At 44.1% G+C, this 19,230-nt stretch overlaps 1 protein-coding gene across 7 annotated transcripts in view; it reads left to right on the forward strand.

Annotated features, from left to right (window-relative positions):
* Positions 1–19,230, forward strand: part of LOC137432270 (nucleosome assembly protein 1-like 1) — a 95,020-nt gene that overhangs the window by 53,387 nt on the left and 22,403 nt on the right. For all 7 annotated transcript variants that reach the window (XM_078782864.1, XM_068124061.2, XM_068124065.2 and 4 more), the window contains exons 8-11: positions 188–259; positions 12,489–12,625; positions 13,705–13,850; positions 15,885–15,910. In XM_078782864.1, the coding sequence (XP_078638990.1) occupies positions 188–259; positions 12,489–12,625; positions 13,705–13,850; positions 15,885–15,910 (381 nt within the window). The remainder of the gene's footprint in view (positions 1–187; positions 260–12,488; positions 12,626–13,704; positions 13,851–15,884; positions 15,911–19,230) is intronic.

Here is a 19,230-nt window from a genome sequence, read left to right on the forward strand (position 1 = left end):
GGCGTAACGCTTGTTAACAATGTGAACTGAGCTTTGTACGAGGCGTATCTTTTTTTTTTTTTTTTTCTTTTCTTTTTTTTTCTCCTTTCTTCCCCTATTCATTTATTTTTGGTCGCCCTCATGTCAACAAAATGGTGACAAGTAGAGCCTTGTTTTATTGACCTCGTTTTGTATGTGTGGCCGGCAGGAACATGACGAACCTATTCTGAGGTACCTGAAGGATGTGCAGGTGAAATTTTCAGATCCTGGACAGCCAATGGTGAGTGCTGTACCTCGTTTGTCAAATATCGTGTTTGTTTTTTTTGTTTTTTCCTCCAAATGAATCTCACGCAAGCATGTGTAATATGCTTGCCATTCCTATTAGTTGCAATGTAATGGGAAAGCAGCAGCTTCAGGCAATTGCTGTAAAAGGCAATTCGATGGTAATAATGGAGAAAAGGTAGAGGGAGGCAAACACTGGAATGGTGAAATGGACAATTCGATCAGTGGGCAAAGATTACGGATGTAAGTGGTGTCAGGAGAGAATGTGAAATGACTAACTCCGAAATATCACGAACCTGGGGACTATTTGTTATCGTTTCTTTTCTTTTCTTTAATTTATTTATTTATTTCTTCCCTTTCTCTAGTTTCTGAGCTATGGTGGTCAATTTCGTAACTTTTTCCCAGTGGTGGTTTCCTCATTATTGGGGCAGGAGTTATTCATAGCTCCTAAATTTTTGAAAGGGGGAACTTCCCCCTCCCCCCCGCCCCCCCCTTCCCCCCACCCACAGGGTTTTAAGGCTCATGGAAGAGCTGTGTCATCATGCACATGCAGATAGTTACCTGTGATAAACCAGGCTTTACTTTCACACAAACAGCTGCTGAGATTGAGGGAGGTGATGTCGCTTTGCAGAGTATTTTGGGCACCAGCAACATCACCTTTATGACGTCACTTTACTCTCTGCACTCAGTGGTGCAATCAAGGAGGAACTTGGTTCTCATGGATGGCAATCTATGGGAGTTTTTCCAAGCTCTATGCTTTAAATAAGGAAGCAGCATGTACCTTTTTTTAGTCTTTAGCATGTCTTGGCTGAGGTTCGAATCTCCGCCCTCCCAGACTTGGTGGGTGCTCTCTAACCATTACGTCACTGAGTAATTATTAGGTTTACTCTCCATGAAATGGAGAGTAACCTATTATTACTGCTAGAGTTTTTCTTATTATTATTATTATTAGGTTTACTCTCTGAAATGGAGAGTAACCTATTATTACTGCTAGAGTTTCTTATTAGGTTTACTCTCCATGAAATGGAGAGAAACCTATTATTACTGCTAGAGTTTTTCTTATTATTATTATTATTACTAGGGCATGCCCGTACAAAATTATATCCCCCCCCTCTATTTACATGAAATGGTTTGGTCCATTCGCAAAGCCAAAGCGGACGGCTTGCGAGTACGGTGACAATCCCCCCCCTCTATTTACATGAAATGGTTTGGTCCATTCGCATAGCCAAAGCGGACGGCTTGCGAGTACGGTGACAATCCCCCCCCCTCTATTTACATGAAATGGTTTGGTCCAAAGCGAACGGCTTGCGAGTACAGTGACAATCCCCCCCCCCTCTATTTACATGGAATGGTTTGGTCCAAAGCGAACGGCTTGCGAGTACGGTGACAATCCCCCCCCTCTATTTACATGAAATGGTTTGGTCCAAAGCGAACGGCTTGCGGAGTTTGGTAAAGAAATCGCCATAGCTCGGTAACTACTTCTCCGATTAATATGAAACCTTGAAAAGGCACATCCTCGGGTCCCCAGCAATATACCTGGCAAGTTTCAAGTATATCGGACCGGTAGTTGTCGAGAAACAGCGGTCGCATACACACACACATACACACACACACACAGAGATTACTGGAATTATAGATAGATTATTCTTCCACCCTATTTTGCACCTCCGAAATCTTCATAATTAAGTTTCTCAGCAACCGCTGGACGGATTGACAGGAAATTTTCATCAAATGATCGGCTAGGCTCATAGAATTTTAAAATGCTAATGATGACGTCATAGGTCACGTGGTATGGGTGCCATCTTGTAAAACACCTTCAACTTTGCCCCTCTGTATCTCCGAAACGGCTCAATGGAAAAATTTGAGGAATGGCTCATTCTAAAGAACTCTGCAATGGGAACAAAAAACATGTGTATTGAGTATATCAAAAATGCTAACGTTAAGAGGTTAGAATTCATCAAACACAGTTTTTCTCCCCCGAAAATGAGATTTTTTTTCCCCAGATGCTTAGTTAAAAAAAACTCAGAATGCGAAAATTTTCGAAGTCATACGTCACATGGTTCGGCCGCCATCTTGTTTTTCGTGAAAAAACACAAAAAACCCTTTTTCTCCAACGGCTGAACGGATCGAGCCCAAACTTGGCATGCATATTCGCATACTCATGACGAACAAAAAAGTCAACGAAGCACGACGTCATCCGACACACGGTTTCAGAGTTATGACGTTTTAAAATTTCAAACTAGAAATGGAATCGCCTCCATAATTTGTGGAGATATCGAGTGGAAACTTTACACAAATGTTCCACATGGGGGGATGTTTCATCGTTACTTGAGACGTTTTGATAAGTCACATGGTTTGGCCGCAATAAATAATGGAAGTTAAATTTTAAAAAGCTTGTAACTCTTGAACCACTGCATGGATCGACTTGAATTTTTAATGCAATGTAGCTCATCGGGTGGAACAAGTGTGCAAATTTTCAAGATGATTGGATGTACGGTCGCGAAGCTAAAGTCTTTCTTGTTGAAAGAAGAAGAAACACACCATTTTGTCCACCCAGGCCACATCTCCCAGTGTTATTGCCATTTTCAGTTTTAATTTCCTTTAAAAAACATTTTCTCTGCAATAATAGGGCCGATTGAGATAAAATTTTCACCATAGGAGGGACTCGGTCTGTAGAATATTTTAATGGTAATTATGACGTCGCAGGTCACGTGGTTCGGCCGCCATCTTGTTTTTCGTGAAAACACGAAAACCGCTTTTTCTCTGCAACGGCTGAACAGATCGAGGCCAAACTTTGCAAGCGGCATCGCATACTCACGACGAACAAAAAAGTCAGCGAGCACGACATCATCCGACACATGGTTTCAGAGTTATGACGTTTTTAAGCATGAACCTTTAAAACCTAGCTCCTCCCTCATTTTTGATCCAATCGAGGAGAAAATTCACAGATCTGTTCAGCATGTCAGTCTACTAAAATGTCATTTTAGAATTTGCGATAGGTCACGTGGTTTGGCAGATATCGTTAATTAAACGAATTTTTTTTTTTTAAATGGATATCTCTTGAATCGCTTTATTGATCGACGTGAAACTTCATACTCTAGTAGAAGTCATGAAGAGTAACAGGTGTGCAAAATCTCAAGATGATTGGATGTACGGTCTGGAAACTAGAAGTTGTTATTGCCTGAAGAAGAAGAACCACAACACTTTTTTTTGACCAGGCCATGTGACATAACCACCTCACGAGCTAAGGGTAGCTCGAAATTAAATTGTCTTCGGATTTGACAGTCGCTAGAGGGTGTTAACATTCGAATGCAACAAATCTGGGCAAATTGTGATGAATTTTCGTAAAACTACCACGATATTGTCATTTACATTGGAAAATAACATTGTAAAACTCTCCGCCGCCTCGGCTTATTTCTCGCTCTGAAGTTCATCCTGTCTTCAATTTCAAGGAGAAAGAGAGGTATCTGCAAGCAATGGTGACCTTTATTTTGTGGAAATCCGATTTACAATGACGAAGTTATCCAAAATCTAACATTTTAAATGGGTCGTATTTCCAAAGTGAATCTTCCACAGGTAAAATATCCACACGTGCAGGCACACCTTACGGCGTCAATTTGGCTCCGATTTCAAATCGGATTTCGATTGTCGTATTGCCTCGGATGAGTTAACAAAATACCACAACAAATTTGGTGACAATCATGAAAAATTTGACCAAGTTCGATCGACGGGATACTTCGTTCTACGCTGACATACGGCACGGGCCACGGATGACGTCATGCCATGGCAGGACGTTCTTCCACGGGTGGCAGATATCGTTAACTAAACGAAAATATTTTTTTAAAATGGATGGGGTGGGGGGTGGGGGGGATGTGTGTGTGTTTGCGTGTGTGTATGGATGTGCGTGTGCATGTGGAGGAGGGGGGGATTGGTGTGTGTGTGTGTGTGTGTGTGTGTGTGTGTGTGTGTGTGTGTGTGTGTGTGTGTGTGTGTGTGTGTGTGTGTGTGTGTGTGTGTGTGTGTGTGTGTGTGTGTGTGTGTGTGTGTTGGGAGTGGGCGGGTGGATATGTGTGTGTGTGGAGGGGTGTATGTGTGGAGGGGTGTGGTGTGGGGGTGTTTGTGTGTGTGCATGTGTGTTAGGGTTGGGGGGGTGGGGGCATGTGTGCATGTGTTTGTGTGTGTGTTAGGGGTGGGGGATATGTGTTTGTGTGTGTGTTGGGGGTGGGGGGGCTGTGTGCATGTGTGTGTGTGTGTGTTAGGGGTGGGGGGATATATTGTGTGTGTGTGTGTGTGTGTGTGTGTGTGTGTGTGTGTGTGTGTGTGTGTGTGTGTGTGTCGGGGTTGTATCCAAGGGGGTTGTGTCAAAGCATGTCCAATGAAAGTGGGGTTGTATCACCAGTGGGGTTGTATCAAAAGTGGGGTTGCATCAAAAGTGGGTGCGAGTAAACCGGTCATCACTGCCAGCAGTTTTAAAGTGGCAGTTCTAGTTATTATTATTATTCTTCCACCCTATTTTGCACCTCCGAAAACTTCATAATTAAGTTTCTCAGCAACCGCTGGTCGGATTGACAGGAAATTTTCATCAAATGATCGGCTAGGCTCGTAGAATTTTTTAATGCTAATGATGACGTCATAGGTCACGTGGTATGGACGCCATCTTGTAAAACACCTTCAACTTTGCCCCTCTTATCTCCGAAACGGCTCAATGGAAAAATTTGAGGAATGGCTCATTCTAAAGAACTCTGCAATGGGAACAAAAAACATGTGTACTGAGTATATCAAAAATGCTAACGTTGAGGTTAGAATTCGTCAAACACAGTTTTTCTCCCCCGAAAATGAGATTTTTTCCCCCAGATGCTTAGTTAAAAAAAAACTCAGAATGCGAAAATTTTCGAAGTCATACGTCACATGGTTCGGCCGCCATCTTGTTTTCCGTGAAAAAACACAAAAAAACCCTTTTTCTCCGCAACAGCTGAACGGATCGAGCCCAAACTTGGCATGCATATTCGGATACCCATGACGAACAAAAAAGTCAACGAGCACGACGTCATCCGACACGTGGTTTCAGAGTTATGACGTTTTAAAATTTCAAACTAGAAATGGAATCACCTCCATAATTTGTGGAGATATCGAGTGGAAACTTTTCACAAATGTTCCACATGGGGGGATGTTTCATCGTTACTTGAGACGTTTTGATAAGTCACATGGTTTGGCCGCAATAAATAATGGAAGTTGAATTTTAAAAAGCTTGTAACTCTTGAACCACTGCATGGATCGACTTGAATTATTAATGCAATGTAGCTCTCATCGGGTGGAACAAGTGTGCAAAATTTCAAGATGATTGTATGTACGGTCGCGAAGCTAAAGTCTTTATTGTTGAAAGAAGAAGAAACACCATTTTGTCCTCCCAGGCCACGACATCATCCGACATCAGTGCGATTGCCATTTTCAGTTTTAATTTCCTTTAAAAAACATTTTCTCTGCAATAATAGGGCCGATTGAGATAAAATTTTCACCATAGGAGGGACTCGGTCTGTAGAATATTTTAATGGTAATTATGACGTCGCAGGTCACGTGGTTCGGCCGCCATCTTGTTTTTCGTGAAAACGCGAAAATCCATTTTTCTCTGCAACGGCTGAACAGATTGAGGCCAAACTTTGCAAGCAGAATCGCATACCCATGACAAACAAAAACGTCAGCGAGCACGACATCATCCGACACATGGTTTCAGAGTTATGACGTTTTTAAGCATGAACCTTTAAAACCTAGCTCCTCCCTCATTTTTGATCCAATCGAGGAGAAAATTCACAGATCTGTTCAGCATGTCAGTCTACTAAAATGTCATTTCAGAATTTGCGATAGGTCACGTGGTTTGGCAGATATCGTTAATTAAACGAATTTATTTATTTATTTATGGATATCTCTTGAATCGCTTTATTGGTCGACGTGAAACTTCATACTGTAGTAGAAGTCATGAAGAGTAACAAGTGTGCAAAATCTCAAGATGATTGGATGTACGGTCACGAAGCTATAAGTCTTTATTGTTGAAAGAAGAAGAAACACACCATTTTGTCTTTCCAGAACGTGCTCACGATAGCGCGATCTCCCGCGGTCATTTGAACCGCAAAAAAAATTATAATTGCAGATTTGTCAATAGATGAGGCATATTAACAAACGAATGAAACAGATTTGCTCAAATTCTGACTATTTTTAACTCGATCGTATTTCACTGAAAGTAAGCCCATCAAGGCGCGTACGTAATACACGAAAATACAGTGGCCCATTTGCGCATATGCAAACATCCATCCACATATTACGTAGGGTGCTGTGCGAGAAGGAAATGGTCGTAATTGGTCTTGAAATTTGCGCAAATAAATGCCCTACACAATGCCGTTTATTTCGTCACAATCCATCCAGCCGATCTAAAGTTATATGAAGAAATGCATTTACGTCGTGACGTCATCACGCGACTTTCGAATGCAGACGTCTTTTCGGAAATTAAATAAAGATAGAAATCGAAATGAATAATGTCCGCGATCTGCGCATGCGCGGTTTTCTCAGTCGCTTTTCAGTGGCATCGCAGTGTAACCCATCTGCGCATGCGCCAGCTATTGAAAATTGGGTCGCCACGGCAAAATCCAAGATGGCCGCCACCATGTATGTCTGAACCTTGCAACCTGCATATCTTGAAAAATAAGCGAAGTAGCAACTTCTAATTTGGTGTGTGGGTGTATCTAGGCACAAGGAAGAACGCTATCGAAAATTGGGTCGCCACGTCAAAATCCAAGATGGCCACCACCATATATATATGTCTGACCTTGCAACCTGCATATCTTGAAAAATAAGCGTGTGTGTGTAGGGGGGATGTGTGTGTGTGTTGGGGTGGAGGGGTGTGTGTGGGTGGGGGTGGAGGGGTGTGTGTGTGTGTGTGTGTGTGTGTGTGTGTGTGTGTGTGTGTGTGTGTGTGTGTGTGTGTGTGTGTGTGTGTGTGTGTGTGTGTATGTAGGGGAGGGATGTGTGTGTGTTTGGAGGGGTGTGCGTGGGGGCAGGGGTGTGGGGGTGTTTGTGTGTGTGCATGTGTGTTAGGGTTGGGGGGGGGGTGTGTGCATGTGTTTGTGTGTGTGTTAGGGGTGGGGGATATGTGTGTGTGTTTGTGTGTGTGTGTTGGGGGTGGGGGGGGATGTGTGCATGTGTGTGTGTTAGGGGTGGGGGGATATATATGTGTGTGTGTGTTGGGGGTGGGGGTGGGAGGACATGTGTTTGTGTGTATGTGGGTGGGGGGTAGGGGGAATGTGTGTGTGTGTGTGTGTGTGTGTGGGGGGGGGGGCATGGGGGTGTGTGTCGGGGGATCTGTGTGTGGTATGTGTCTTGGGGTTGGGGGGAGGGGGATGCGCGCTTGTCTGGATATGTGTGTGGGGGTAGGGGTGTGCGCGTGTTTGTGGGGGTGGAGGGATGTGTGGGGGTAGGGTGTGTGTGTGTGTGTGTGTGTGTGTGTGTGTGTGTGTGTGTGTGTGTGTGTGTGTGTGTGTGTGTGTGTGTGTGTGTGTGTGTGTGTGTGTGTGTGTGTGTAGGGGGGATGTGTGTGTGTAGGGGGGATGTGTGTGTGTAGGGGGGATGTGTGTGTGTAGGGGGGATGTGTGTGTGTAGGGGGGATGTGTGTGTGTAGGGGGGATGTGTGTGTGTAGGGGGGATGTGTGTGTGTAGGGGGGATGTGTGTGTGTAGGGGGGATGTGTGTGTGTAGGGGGGATGTGTGTGTGTAGGGGGGATGTGTGTGTGTAGGGGGGATGTGTGTGTGTAGGGGGGATGTGTGTGTGTAGGGGGGATGTGTGTGTGTAGGGGGGATGTGTGTGTGTAGGGGGGATGTGTGTGTGTAGGGGGGATGTGTGTGTGTAGGGGGGATGTGTGTGTGTAGGGGGGATGTGTGTGTGTGTGTAGGGGGGATGTGTGTGTGTGTGTGTAGGGGGGATGTGTGTGTGTGTGTGTAGGGGGGATGTGTGTGTGTGTGTAGGGGGGATGTGTGTGTGTGTGTGTAGGGGGGATGTGTGTGTGTGTGTAGGGGGGATGTGTGTGTGTGTGTAGGGGGGATGTGTGTGTGTGTGTAGGGGGGATGTGTGTGTGTGTAGGGGGGATGTGTGTGTGTGTAGGGGGGATGTGTGTGTGTGTAGGGGGGATGTGTGTGTGTGTAGGGGGGATGTGTGTGTGTGTAGGGGGGATGTGTGTGTGTGTAGGGGGGATGTGTGTGTGTGTAGGGGGGGATGTGTGTGTGTGTAGGGGGGGATGTGTGTGTGTGTAGGGGGGGATGTGTGTGTGTGTAGGGGGGATGTGTGTGTGTAGGGGGGATGTGTGTGTGTAGGGGGGATGTGTGTGTGTAGGGGGGATGTGTGTGTGTAGGGGGGATGTGTGTGTGTAGGGGGGATGTGTGTGTGTAGGGGGGATGTGTGTGTGTAGGGGGGATGTGTGTGTGTAGGGGGGATGTGTGTGTGTAGGGGGGATGTGTGTGTGTAGGGGGGATGTGTGTGTGTGTGTAGGGGGGATGTGTGTGTGTGTGTAGGGGGGATGTGTGTGTGTGTGTAGGGGGGATGTGTGTGTGTGTGTAGGGGGGATGTGTGTGTGTGTGTAGGGGGGATGTGTGTGTGTGTGTAGGGGGGGATGTGTGTGTGTGTGTAGGGGGGATGTGTGTGTGTGTAGGGGGGATGTGTGTGTGTGTAGGGGGGGATGTGTGTGTGTGTAGGGGGGATGTGTGTGTGTGTAGGGGGGATGTGTGTGTGTGTAGGGGGGATGTGTGTGTGTGTAGGGGGGATGTGTGTGTGTGTGTAGGGGGGATGTGTGTGTGTGTGTAGGGGGGATGTGTGTGTGTGTGTAGGGGGGATGTGTGTGTGTGTAAGGGGGATGTGTGTGTGTGTAAGGGGGATGTGTGTGTGTGTGTAGGGGGGGATGTGTGTGTGTGTGTGTAGGGGGGATGTGTGTGTGTGTGTAGGGGGGATGTGTGTGTGTGTGTAGGGGGGATGTGTGTGTGTGTGTAGGGGGGATGTGTGTGTGTGTGTGTAGGGGGGATGTGTGTGTGTGTGTGTAGGGGGGATGTGTGTGTGTGTGTAGGGGGGATGTGTGTGTGTGTGTGTAGGGGGGATGTGTGTGTGTGTGTGTGTAGGGGGGATGTGTGTGTGTGTGTGTGTAGGGGGGATGTGTGTGTGTGTGTGTGTGTAGGGGGGATGTGTGTGTGTGTGTGTGTAGGGGGGATGTGTGTGTGTGTGTAGGGGGGATGTGTGTGTGTGTGTAGGGGGGATGTGTGTGTGTGTGTAGGGGGGATGTGTGTGTGTGTGTAGGGGGGATGTGTGTGTGTGTGTGTAGGGGGGATGTGTGTGTGTGTGTGTAGGGGGGATGTGTGTGTGTGTGTGCGTGTGTGTATATGTGTGTGTGTAGGGAGGGGTGTGTGTGTGTGGGGGGGGGGGGGGGGAGGGATGTGTGGGTGTGTGTGTGTGTTTGGAGGGGTGTGCGTGTGGGGGGAGGGGTTTGGGTGTGTGTGTGGGAGGGGGTAGGGGGGATGTGTGTGTGTGTGTGTGTGTGTGTGTGGGAGGGGGAGGGGGTAGGGGGTGTGTGTGTGTGTGTGTGTGTGTGTGTGTGTGTCGGGGTTGTATCCAAGGGGGTTGTGTCAAAGCATGTCCAATGAAAGTGGGGTTGTATCAAAAGTGGGGTTGTATCAACAGTGGGGTTGTATCAAAAGTGGGTGCGAGTAAACCGGTCATCACTGCCAGCAGTTTTAAAGTGGCAGTTCTAGTTATTATTATTTTTTATCCTTCGTTTTGTGTGCGTAATGAAAGGAAATTGGTTATGGGACACTGGACGTGTCGTTTTGTAATCTGCATGGTAATGAAATTCGAGGCATGGAATGTTGTACGAGGGACTAGTTGTCATGGTTTCGGGCTGGAAATCCTGAGCACTCTGGTGTGGAATCATTTGTATTTGCAGCTTGTGACATAAACACAAAAGGTGTCCTTGTTCTGCACGTCTGTGTACTTGATGAAAAATTGCCGGTTCAATTTATTATTTTCCACGATGTACCATCCATTAAACTGCTTCCTGGAGAAATGGCACAAAATGTCAGGTTGACCCCAATCGAGTGAAATTATCCACACGCGTTACGATATTGGAATCTGCTCCGGCTGTCCGGCACGTTGTCCTAAATGGTTGTGCAGAAATTCACCCAATTTTTTTTTTTTTTTTTTTTGAATACAGAATTGAGGCTCGTGTAAGAGCTAAGACCAAACTCGGTAGTTGTGATCGCCACATGGCACGAAGTTGAGAGCAATTTCATTTGTGGTCCTGCCCCCTGGGGTGGGAGTAAAAGGACAAATACCAAAAAATGCAATTGCCAATTCCGGGCACATTTTAAAACATTTTAAACTGAAACCTTGTATATGCGATCAACATTAGGGGATGATCAACATTAGATTGGCGTTGGCTTAGCGGCTAGGGTGCCAGCTGAGGATCCTGGGTTCGAATCCCGGTCGATCGCTGAATTAACGCCAGGGGGGGTTGACTCAGCCTGTCATCCTTCCGAGGTCGGCTAATTGAGTACCAGTTCACTGGTAATTCCCTGTTTGTCATAAAAGGCGACAAACAGGGTTGGCGGCAGGAAGGGCATCCGGCCGTAAAACATTGCTTCAAAAAGGGGACTGAAAAACAACAACAACCACGGTGCCTGAAAAAGGCCAACCCCTGCTTGTGGGGAAAAATGGCCTCTAAAGGTGGTTTTTTTTGGGGGGGTTTTTATTATTAGGGGAATGCATGAAAAACGATTAATCATCGATTTCACTCTCGTTAACCTCCATCCACCTTTGGTGGCGGAGGTATGTTTTCACCCGTCTGTCAGCTTGTCTGTCCGTTTGAACAAAATATCTCAAAGTTGTGGATGGATTTGGACGAAACTTGTTGGACAGGTTGTGTGTGTGTGTGACGAAGAATCGATTCAATTTTGGTGAAGATCTGGGTCCGGCTAGTATAATTTTTTTAGTGTTTCTTTACCATTGAGTGATATGGCCAACCAGACGGAGGTATGCTCTCTCCTGAGTGCCGTTCTAGCATTGCTTTAAATTAATTTGATGTCGCGTTTCATCGACCAAAAAAAAAAATGAACGATTCTCGAGTCCTGCACCTGATATTATTTTTATTTATTTTTTATTTTTTTGGATACCGAATCGAGGCTCGTGAAAGAGCTAACATTTATTTCACAAACAAATCAACCAGACAAACAAAATATATAAAAAGAGGGAGCGGAAGACAAGATGGGGAGAGAAGGGGAAGCACACAAGCACAACATTTGAGAGCAGGGAGATGTGTGGGGGGGGGGAGAAGTATAAAACGCAAGGACACCAAGGACTTCCAGGACAGAAGTTGGTATTTCAAAAAAGTGGATTTGGGGTGAAATTGGCGGGGGTAGAAAAGATCAAGGTTTTGGATGGGGGAAGATAAGAGATGGTGGTGAACAGCTGTTTTAAAGACCTGGAGGGAGGAGTGGGATTGAAGAGTGAGGGAGTTTGTTCCAGAGGTGGGAGAAAAGAGGAATGAAGGAGTGAAGGTGAGCAGAGCAAAAAAAAAGTGAGCAAAAAAAAAAAAAAAAAAGTTTTGCTTTTGGCAGTTTAACCATAAGAGGGTTGCAGGCAGATCTTGTGCGACCTGTCGGAATATTTGGGGGACAGAGCAGGGGGGGGCAAGGCCAGAGAGGAGTCGGTCGAAGATGGAAAGACCACCAACCTGCCTGCGGTGAGTGAGTGAAAGGCCCTTGGAGTTGGCTTCATCGCGGGAGATTCCAATGATTCTGAACGCTTTGGTTTCGACAGCGTGAAGACGAGCCCTAATGTGAGGCAGGAGCACCAGACCAGAGGGGAGAGCAGTATTCCATAGAGCTGCGGATGAAAGCCTTGTATGTGGTGAGGAGCTCAGGTGTGCCAAGGAAGGACTTCGCACGACGGAGGATGCCCAGACTGGCTTTGGAGGCCAGATTTGAAATGTGGTTTTCCCAGGAAAGATCATGGCAGGTAGTGAGACCCAAAAGCTTGAGTGACAGAACTTCTTGGAGTTGAATTGAATTTTGAGGGTATTGAATGTTTTTGGTGACTGATTCATTTGCATTAGGTTGATTGTACAATTTGAATCTGCACTGTCTAATCTTTCGACTTGATTTCGGCTATCTGGAGTTTCGCACTGGTTTTTTTCTTCTGACCCTCAGAGCTTCTCTTTGGAGTTTCACTTTGAGCAAAATGATTTCTTCACAAACGCTGTCCTCACCAAGGAATACCACATGCGTGCTGAGCCTGACGACATTCCCTTTTCTTTTGAAGGCCCAGAGATCACATCATGTACTGGGTTGGTATTTTGTTTGTCCCTCAACATAACTTTTTATTTACATCTCCACTTGATTTATTTTTATGGTTCTTGTGTTGTTTTCTTGGAAATGTTAGCTTTGAATAGAGGGAATAACATGACAATTTTTTTTTTTTTAAATGTGGTGATTTGTGTTTGCAGGTTCTAACATTGAGCCACAAATGGTTCTCTTGTTTGCATTGTTCGGTTCAGCCTTCCCTATTTACATTGTCAATGTATTGGTCAACTCAAGTGCATTTGTCATCGCAGTTGATTTTTGGTCTGAAACACCTACACCCCCCCCCCCCCCCCACCCATAACTCTATTCTAGTTTGTGGTGACTGAATTTGCTAAATGATGTACAGTGCATTGTTTTTGCCATTCTGGAGTTCAGACCAATTGGTTTTTCAATGGGTGATTGAGGGTAAGTTTAAAAAAAACAAAAAAACGCAGCAAGCCATTGGCTAACAATTGGGCACAATAAGCAGTGAAATTAATGAAGCAACAATAGAAGGGGTGGGGTTGGTGGGTACAGGGTACAGTTGCCTCAGAGTTAAGATTAATGGGGTAGAAGCTAGGATCATTGGTGAAGTGGCATGCCAGTCATAGTTGGTTGAATTGAAATCTTTATCTGATAAATCTAAAACTTCATATATCTGATCTATGACCCGATGTGAGTAAAGAATAAAATGAATGGCGCTCATAACCTGTGCCAAGAAAATGACATAATAGGGTGCATTGATGATCGTTAAATGGACCATAATAGTAGTGGGTTCTTTTAACTATGGTAACTCGCAAGACAAGACTATGTGCTCTCCGCATGCCGTTCTAGTCTGAATATGTTTACATGTGTTCCGTTATGGACTGAAGGTTGTTGTTAACGCCAGCAAGCCTCCAGTTTTCACCTCGTCGATCCTTCCATCCTGCCAGATTTTAGGTGTAGCACCGTGTTTTATTGGTGCTGACAATGCTCGTTTGCTAGCTGTCGCCAACCCTTGTGATGCCGAATCAATTTGCAGTAAAGTAGAAAATGGCAACTGGGATGTCTGTAGCGGTGTGTGATCCTTGCCTCCTGTCCACAGCTGCAAGATTGACTGGAAAAAGGGCAAGAATGTAACGACGAAGACTATCAAGAAGAAACAGAAACACAAAGGGAGGGGCACAGTACGGACAGTAACGAAGGTTGTCCCCAATGAGTCTTTCTTCAACTTCTTTAATCCCCCCCAAGGTGTGTAGTTTTGTGTTGATGGGCATCTTGTTGCATATTTTGAATTCAATGTGTGCATTCTAGCCTGGATTTTACAAAACATAGTGCATATACCTGTCAAAAAGTGGTGCTGATACGATGGAATGTTATTGTCCCATGTCGCAACGCGGAGCGAAAGGGGGACTATGGTTTTCCCGTGCATGCGTGCGTGCGTAAGCAAAGGACCGCATTCGAATTTGGTGTGTGGGTGCAACCCACGTCAAAGTCCAAGATGGCCACCGCCATGTATGTCTGAACCTTGTGAGCGCAATATCTTGAAAAATAAGCGAAGTACCAACTTATAATCTGGTGTGTGGGTGTATCTCGGCATAAGGAAGAACGCCATTGAAAAGTGGGTCGCCACGTCAAAATCCAAGATGGCCTTCGGCTTCCACTTTGTCAACTCGCATCACTTCACCGACGGGAGACCGAGGCGTAACGCTTGTTTGATAGGTGACCATCTTGTGACCAATTAACTTTAGTGGACAATTGTGCAGTGGTCGGGGTGAAGCACCGTCCACTGTAATGCTGGAACATCGTCCAGCATGGCAGTAGTTTTATTTTTGATTCAGCCCATGATGCACAGTTGGAAGCTTGGTTGCACAGTGAAGAGCCAATCGTATTCTTCGATTGTGCTGAGTCAATGATTCCCAATATTTTTTCCCATCTCATTGAATATTTTTCCCCTTGCATTTTAAAGTCTTTTATATTGTCTTCAATAAAGTCTTGTACGATGAACAAATGCATTGTATTCGTATTTAAAACGTATCTTGTGAAAAATGGCAGGGGCATAGAAAAGGCCCCTTTAAATGTGATGTGCCATGTGGCAAACTATAGAAAAGAAGGGACATTCTTGGGGAAAATGCCAGGGGCATAGAAAAGGCCCCTTTATATTTGGTATGTGCCATGTGGCAAACTATAGAAAAGAAGGGACATTCAAAAAAAAAATCTCGTGTGCATGCTGGACTACCCTTGTGTTCTTCGGAGGAACCAAGTAATGCTCTCAAAGTTAATATGAAAGGGTGCCCAACATATATGGGTTAAAACTCATCAGTAAGTAAAGTTTTCTTTGTACCTTGAAAACAATAACTCGTAAGATAATGTGCATGTGTGTGAAATCTAATTTAAAATTGTAAAATAAAGCTAATATGTTATATGTCCCAACCAATTGCAGACATGTTGGGTGCGTTGGACAAGCGCGATGTGTGTGCACATTATAGGCAACAATTTGATTGGATGAAAAAAATTGTACACATGTGCAGTGCAGTGCAGCCTATTTTACCAGTCTCTTATGGACCATAATTGCGCACTACATAAATTGGGAAGTGTTGAAATTGCAGACATATTGGCCAAACGTGATATGTACATGATGAATACTGATGATAATTAGATAGATAGATGGATGAATTGTATATGTACACCTACTTCTGCAATAGAATAGAAAACTAATGTTGTGTTTGGCATTTTAATTTTTTTACGGAAAAATGAAGGGCGCGTAGCGGTTCCTTTGACGCCAAGAGACTAACTGCATTGAAAATACATTTACTACTTCATGTCGCTGTATGAATCAAATTGGCGCACCTTTATATGAACTTTTATAGAGCATTAATTGGTTCCTCTTAACACAAGGGTAGTCCAGCATGCATATGAGATATTGTTTTTGAATGTCCCATCTTTTCTATACCTTGCCACATGGCACACATACCATATATAAAGGGGCCTTTTTCCATTCCCCTGGCATTTTTCCCAAGAATGTATATTTGCAATGAGCTTCCTGGTAACAAACGATCTCTCACAATTATGTACATCGCCATGTAAGATTTATTTGCTTTGATTTCCTCTTCCTGATGAAGTCTTGATGCTGAAAGATGTCCAAGGCCGGTTCTGAAATTGCATGATTATCCTGAATTTTTTTCGTTAATGTAAGGAGCATTTATTTATTTATGGTTTTATTTTTTTATTGCTTGGTTAAAAAGGAACCGTTTCACTCTATTTGGATTTAAAATTGTTTTACAGTTCCAGAGGAGCCTGATGGAGAGTTGGTAAGTTATTTTCAAAGTTTTATTTTTAAATCTCAAATATTGCAATCCCAGTACTTTAAAGGAGAGTTTTAGTTTTATGAATTGACTTCCTGTTCATTATAAACTCCCATCTGTGGCTGATCTTTGCTTTCACTTGTTTGCCTTCAACTTAGAATTTTGAACCTTCCCCATGGCTTGTAATTTCAGGGCATTTGCACATGAATGGGCAAACCTTTTAAGACTTTTTTGCACACAGTATTACTTGGTCTATTTTGCGTTTTTATTTACTTGGGTCTATTATTTTGAAACCTCATTGGCATGTCTAATGTGGAGGGGACAACATTGTGTGAATCTTGTTTTTAAAATGACTGTGATGGCAATTGATGTGTGGTTCTTTTGCTTGGAATGGGTCTCGTTTGCCTCCTTGGCAGCGTTGAGGTGAAGGATGTACAATTACCTGATGAATGGAAGGATGTACAATTACCTGATGAATGGAAGATTGTACCATGCATGGTGTTGAGTGAGAGGAACATTTGTACAGTTCGGGATTTTAAAATATTTTATTTATTTATTTTGGTATACTGGCTGGAAGCTCATGAAAGGGCTATAGCAGAATGGAAAGGGGGAACACCAGCATTAGAGGGAGGTGAGTGAGATCAAGGGGTGGGGGCAAAGCACAACATGGATTGGTTGGATGCTTTTAGAACAAGACCGGAAGTCCAACAGCGGCGTAGCTGGGCTTGTAAAATATTATAAACCACAAACGCATATGATTAGCTTCTTAAACAGTTGTTAATGCTGTTTATAACATTAAGCAAAGAAATTTGGTGGAACCCTGACTTTTTAACTGAGCGAAGATCTACTGTAATCTATATACCCCACAATGGTGGGTAAATAACATGACCCTTCCTGCCACGAAAAAAGTGGCGTTTTTCGTAGCAGCATTTTGAAACCCACCCTTTTAAGATTTTGTTTAGAAAACCAATGAAACCCAATTTTCCTGCTGGTTAACCCAAAACTGAAGGAGGAAGACCGGGGTGTGCTCATTTACCAAGCAGCTCGCTAGCGCTTGCCAATCCAGCCGTTCCTTAAAGGTTTTGAATGGAGTGCTTGCTCGAATGCTTAAACCACTTGGCGATCTCTCCACAATAAACTTGGTAAATGAACACACCCAATGTTGTTGATAACCGACCATAGATCGACTGTAATCTATGTACCCCAAAGAGGAATGACCCTTCTTGCCGCTTCCGTAGTGAGCGGGTGAACGAGTAAATTAAAATGGCGGTCGGTGGAATCGGCCACGACGCAGCGTGATGGCTGGACACAAAACTGCCGCTACTTTAATAATTAGAAGATTTTATATTTTAACCTGCAGTAACTTTGCAGTCACTACGAAGGGATTAGTGTTAGGATTAGATTTACGATGATATAAACGTTTCGTTATCATTCTGAAAATGATAATACTAAAAAAAAAACCGAGGCCAATTCCTTACTTTCATGTTATTTGTACTGTACACCACTTGTCATTCATTCATGAACCATACACCGCTTCAATATCGAAACTTTGCAATAATGACAAAGGGATTGCAGTGTTTCACTTATATTTGCTATATTATTAGTATTAACGCAATTATTATTATTATTATTACGAAAACAATATGACTGTATTAGGAAACCTGGGCTAATTTGTCCAAAGTGGCCTGAAAGTGAGGCATGAAGCCTAAGGCCTATACGTACCGTTTTGATGGAAGAGCCGTAGCGCCGATGCTTTCGATATTTGATGATCATTTTAACAATCTGTTTGCGTTTCACACTGAATGAAAAATGTGAAAGTAGAGTATGGCGATTGTGATGTATGACAGGTTCGACAATATGTTCGGCCTGAACGACATTGGAATCAAAATGCCGGAGTGTAGAGTCAGCTGTTGTATGCCGTAATGACATCAGACGTAATCACATCACCCTGTCGTGTGACCAGATCCTCAGCTCTGATTGGTAAACGTTTGAGGGGACATACCTACATTGGACGGACACACTGTTCTAGACTGCTTTGCCCGAGTTGTGCCATAAAAAATGTTGTTTTTTATTTATTTATTATTATTTATAATAAAATTATATATATATGCATGTAATTTTTTTTATTTCTTATTTATTTATTTATATAATACCTATATTTTATTTGGTGGGATGGAGAGGCAGGGAAGTGAAGTTTCGCAAAAATCCTGCAAGTTGGCATTGTTTGATTTGCTTACGCATGCTCATTTTGAGTGCACCTGACATTCCGCAGGCTGCCTGGCTGCTCTTGTGCCCTGCAGCTACCAACCTGGTGCAAAATAAATAATCTTGTGGAAAAGGGGTTTGACTGTTGTTGTCGTCTTGCCCTTTCTTGAACATGAGACAGGCACAGTAGCAGTTCACACAGTGGATCTGTTGTGTGCGCTCTGGGCTGTAAAAGGCGAGTTGTGCGCCCTTCTGGAAATTTGGCATTTCCCGTGCCGATGTTTCGGGCTTGTCGCATTACAGGCTTTTTATTTGATCTTTCCCTCCCTTCCAAAAATCCATCTTGATGGATGTTATGCTTCGTGCTTCATAAAAGGATGAAAACCTTGTCCCGAACTGCAAAAATGTTTATTCCTTTAATGTACGTGCGGTCGTGCCCATACGCACACATCGGTGTCGATTATTGGGTTTCCTATGCTGATTGTTATTTCAGGATAGTTGTATCTGTCTTTACTGTTTTCTGTTGTATAAATTTTCTGCAGAAACGCTTATAATCTGTGTCGAGTTTCTGGCCATTGCAAACAGACAGTGGAGCCGTTGTTTTCCAACTAGTATCAAACCTTCAACCAAAAGAAATATGAAGTAGTTTGGTATCATCAGCCTCGCAAAATGGCTTGCTGCAAACCTTCAAATGGATTTGGGGTCGAGAGCACTGGAAGTCATTTTTATACATTGCGCTTGCTTTGTGGTTTGAGTCTTTCCAAACTGCTTTTCTTTTCTTTTTTTTATTAATGAAATTGACAGTGTAGGAGGCAACATGCCGACATTAGAATGCAACAAGCGAATGAATGAACAGGAATCGGGATGGAAACTTAGCAACCTGCAAGTCGATGAGTGGATGCGCGGGTTGGTGGGAGGTTCTACGAAGTTTGTCTTTGGATGGGGGAGTCCCTAAGATTGTGTAACATCCATTTAAAGCCTTGGAGGGATGAGTCTTGAAGAGGACCTGCAAGTGGGAGAAGAGTAGCAAAAAGGGGGAAGGTGAGCAGGATAGCTTAAATTTTTGTTGCTTCATGAGGAGGGGGGGGGGGGGGGGGCCGAATGCTTCAAGAACGCATGCC

Source organism: Myxine glutinosa, chromosome 8 (genome assembly GCF_964187855.1).
Source record: "Myxine glutinosa chromosome 8, kmMyxGlut1.1, whole genome shotgun sequence".
Lineage (NCBI taxonomy): Eukaryota > Metazoa > Chordata > Myxini > Myxiniformes > Myxinidae > Myxine > Myxine glutinosa.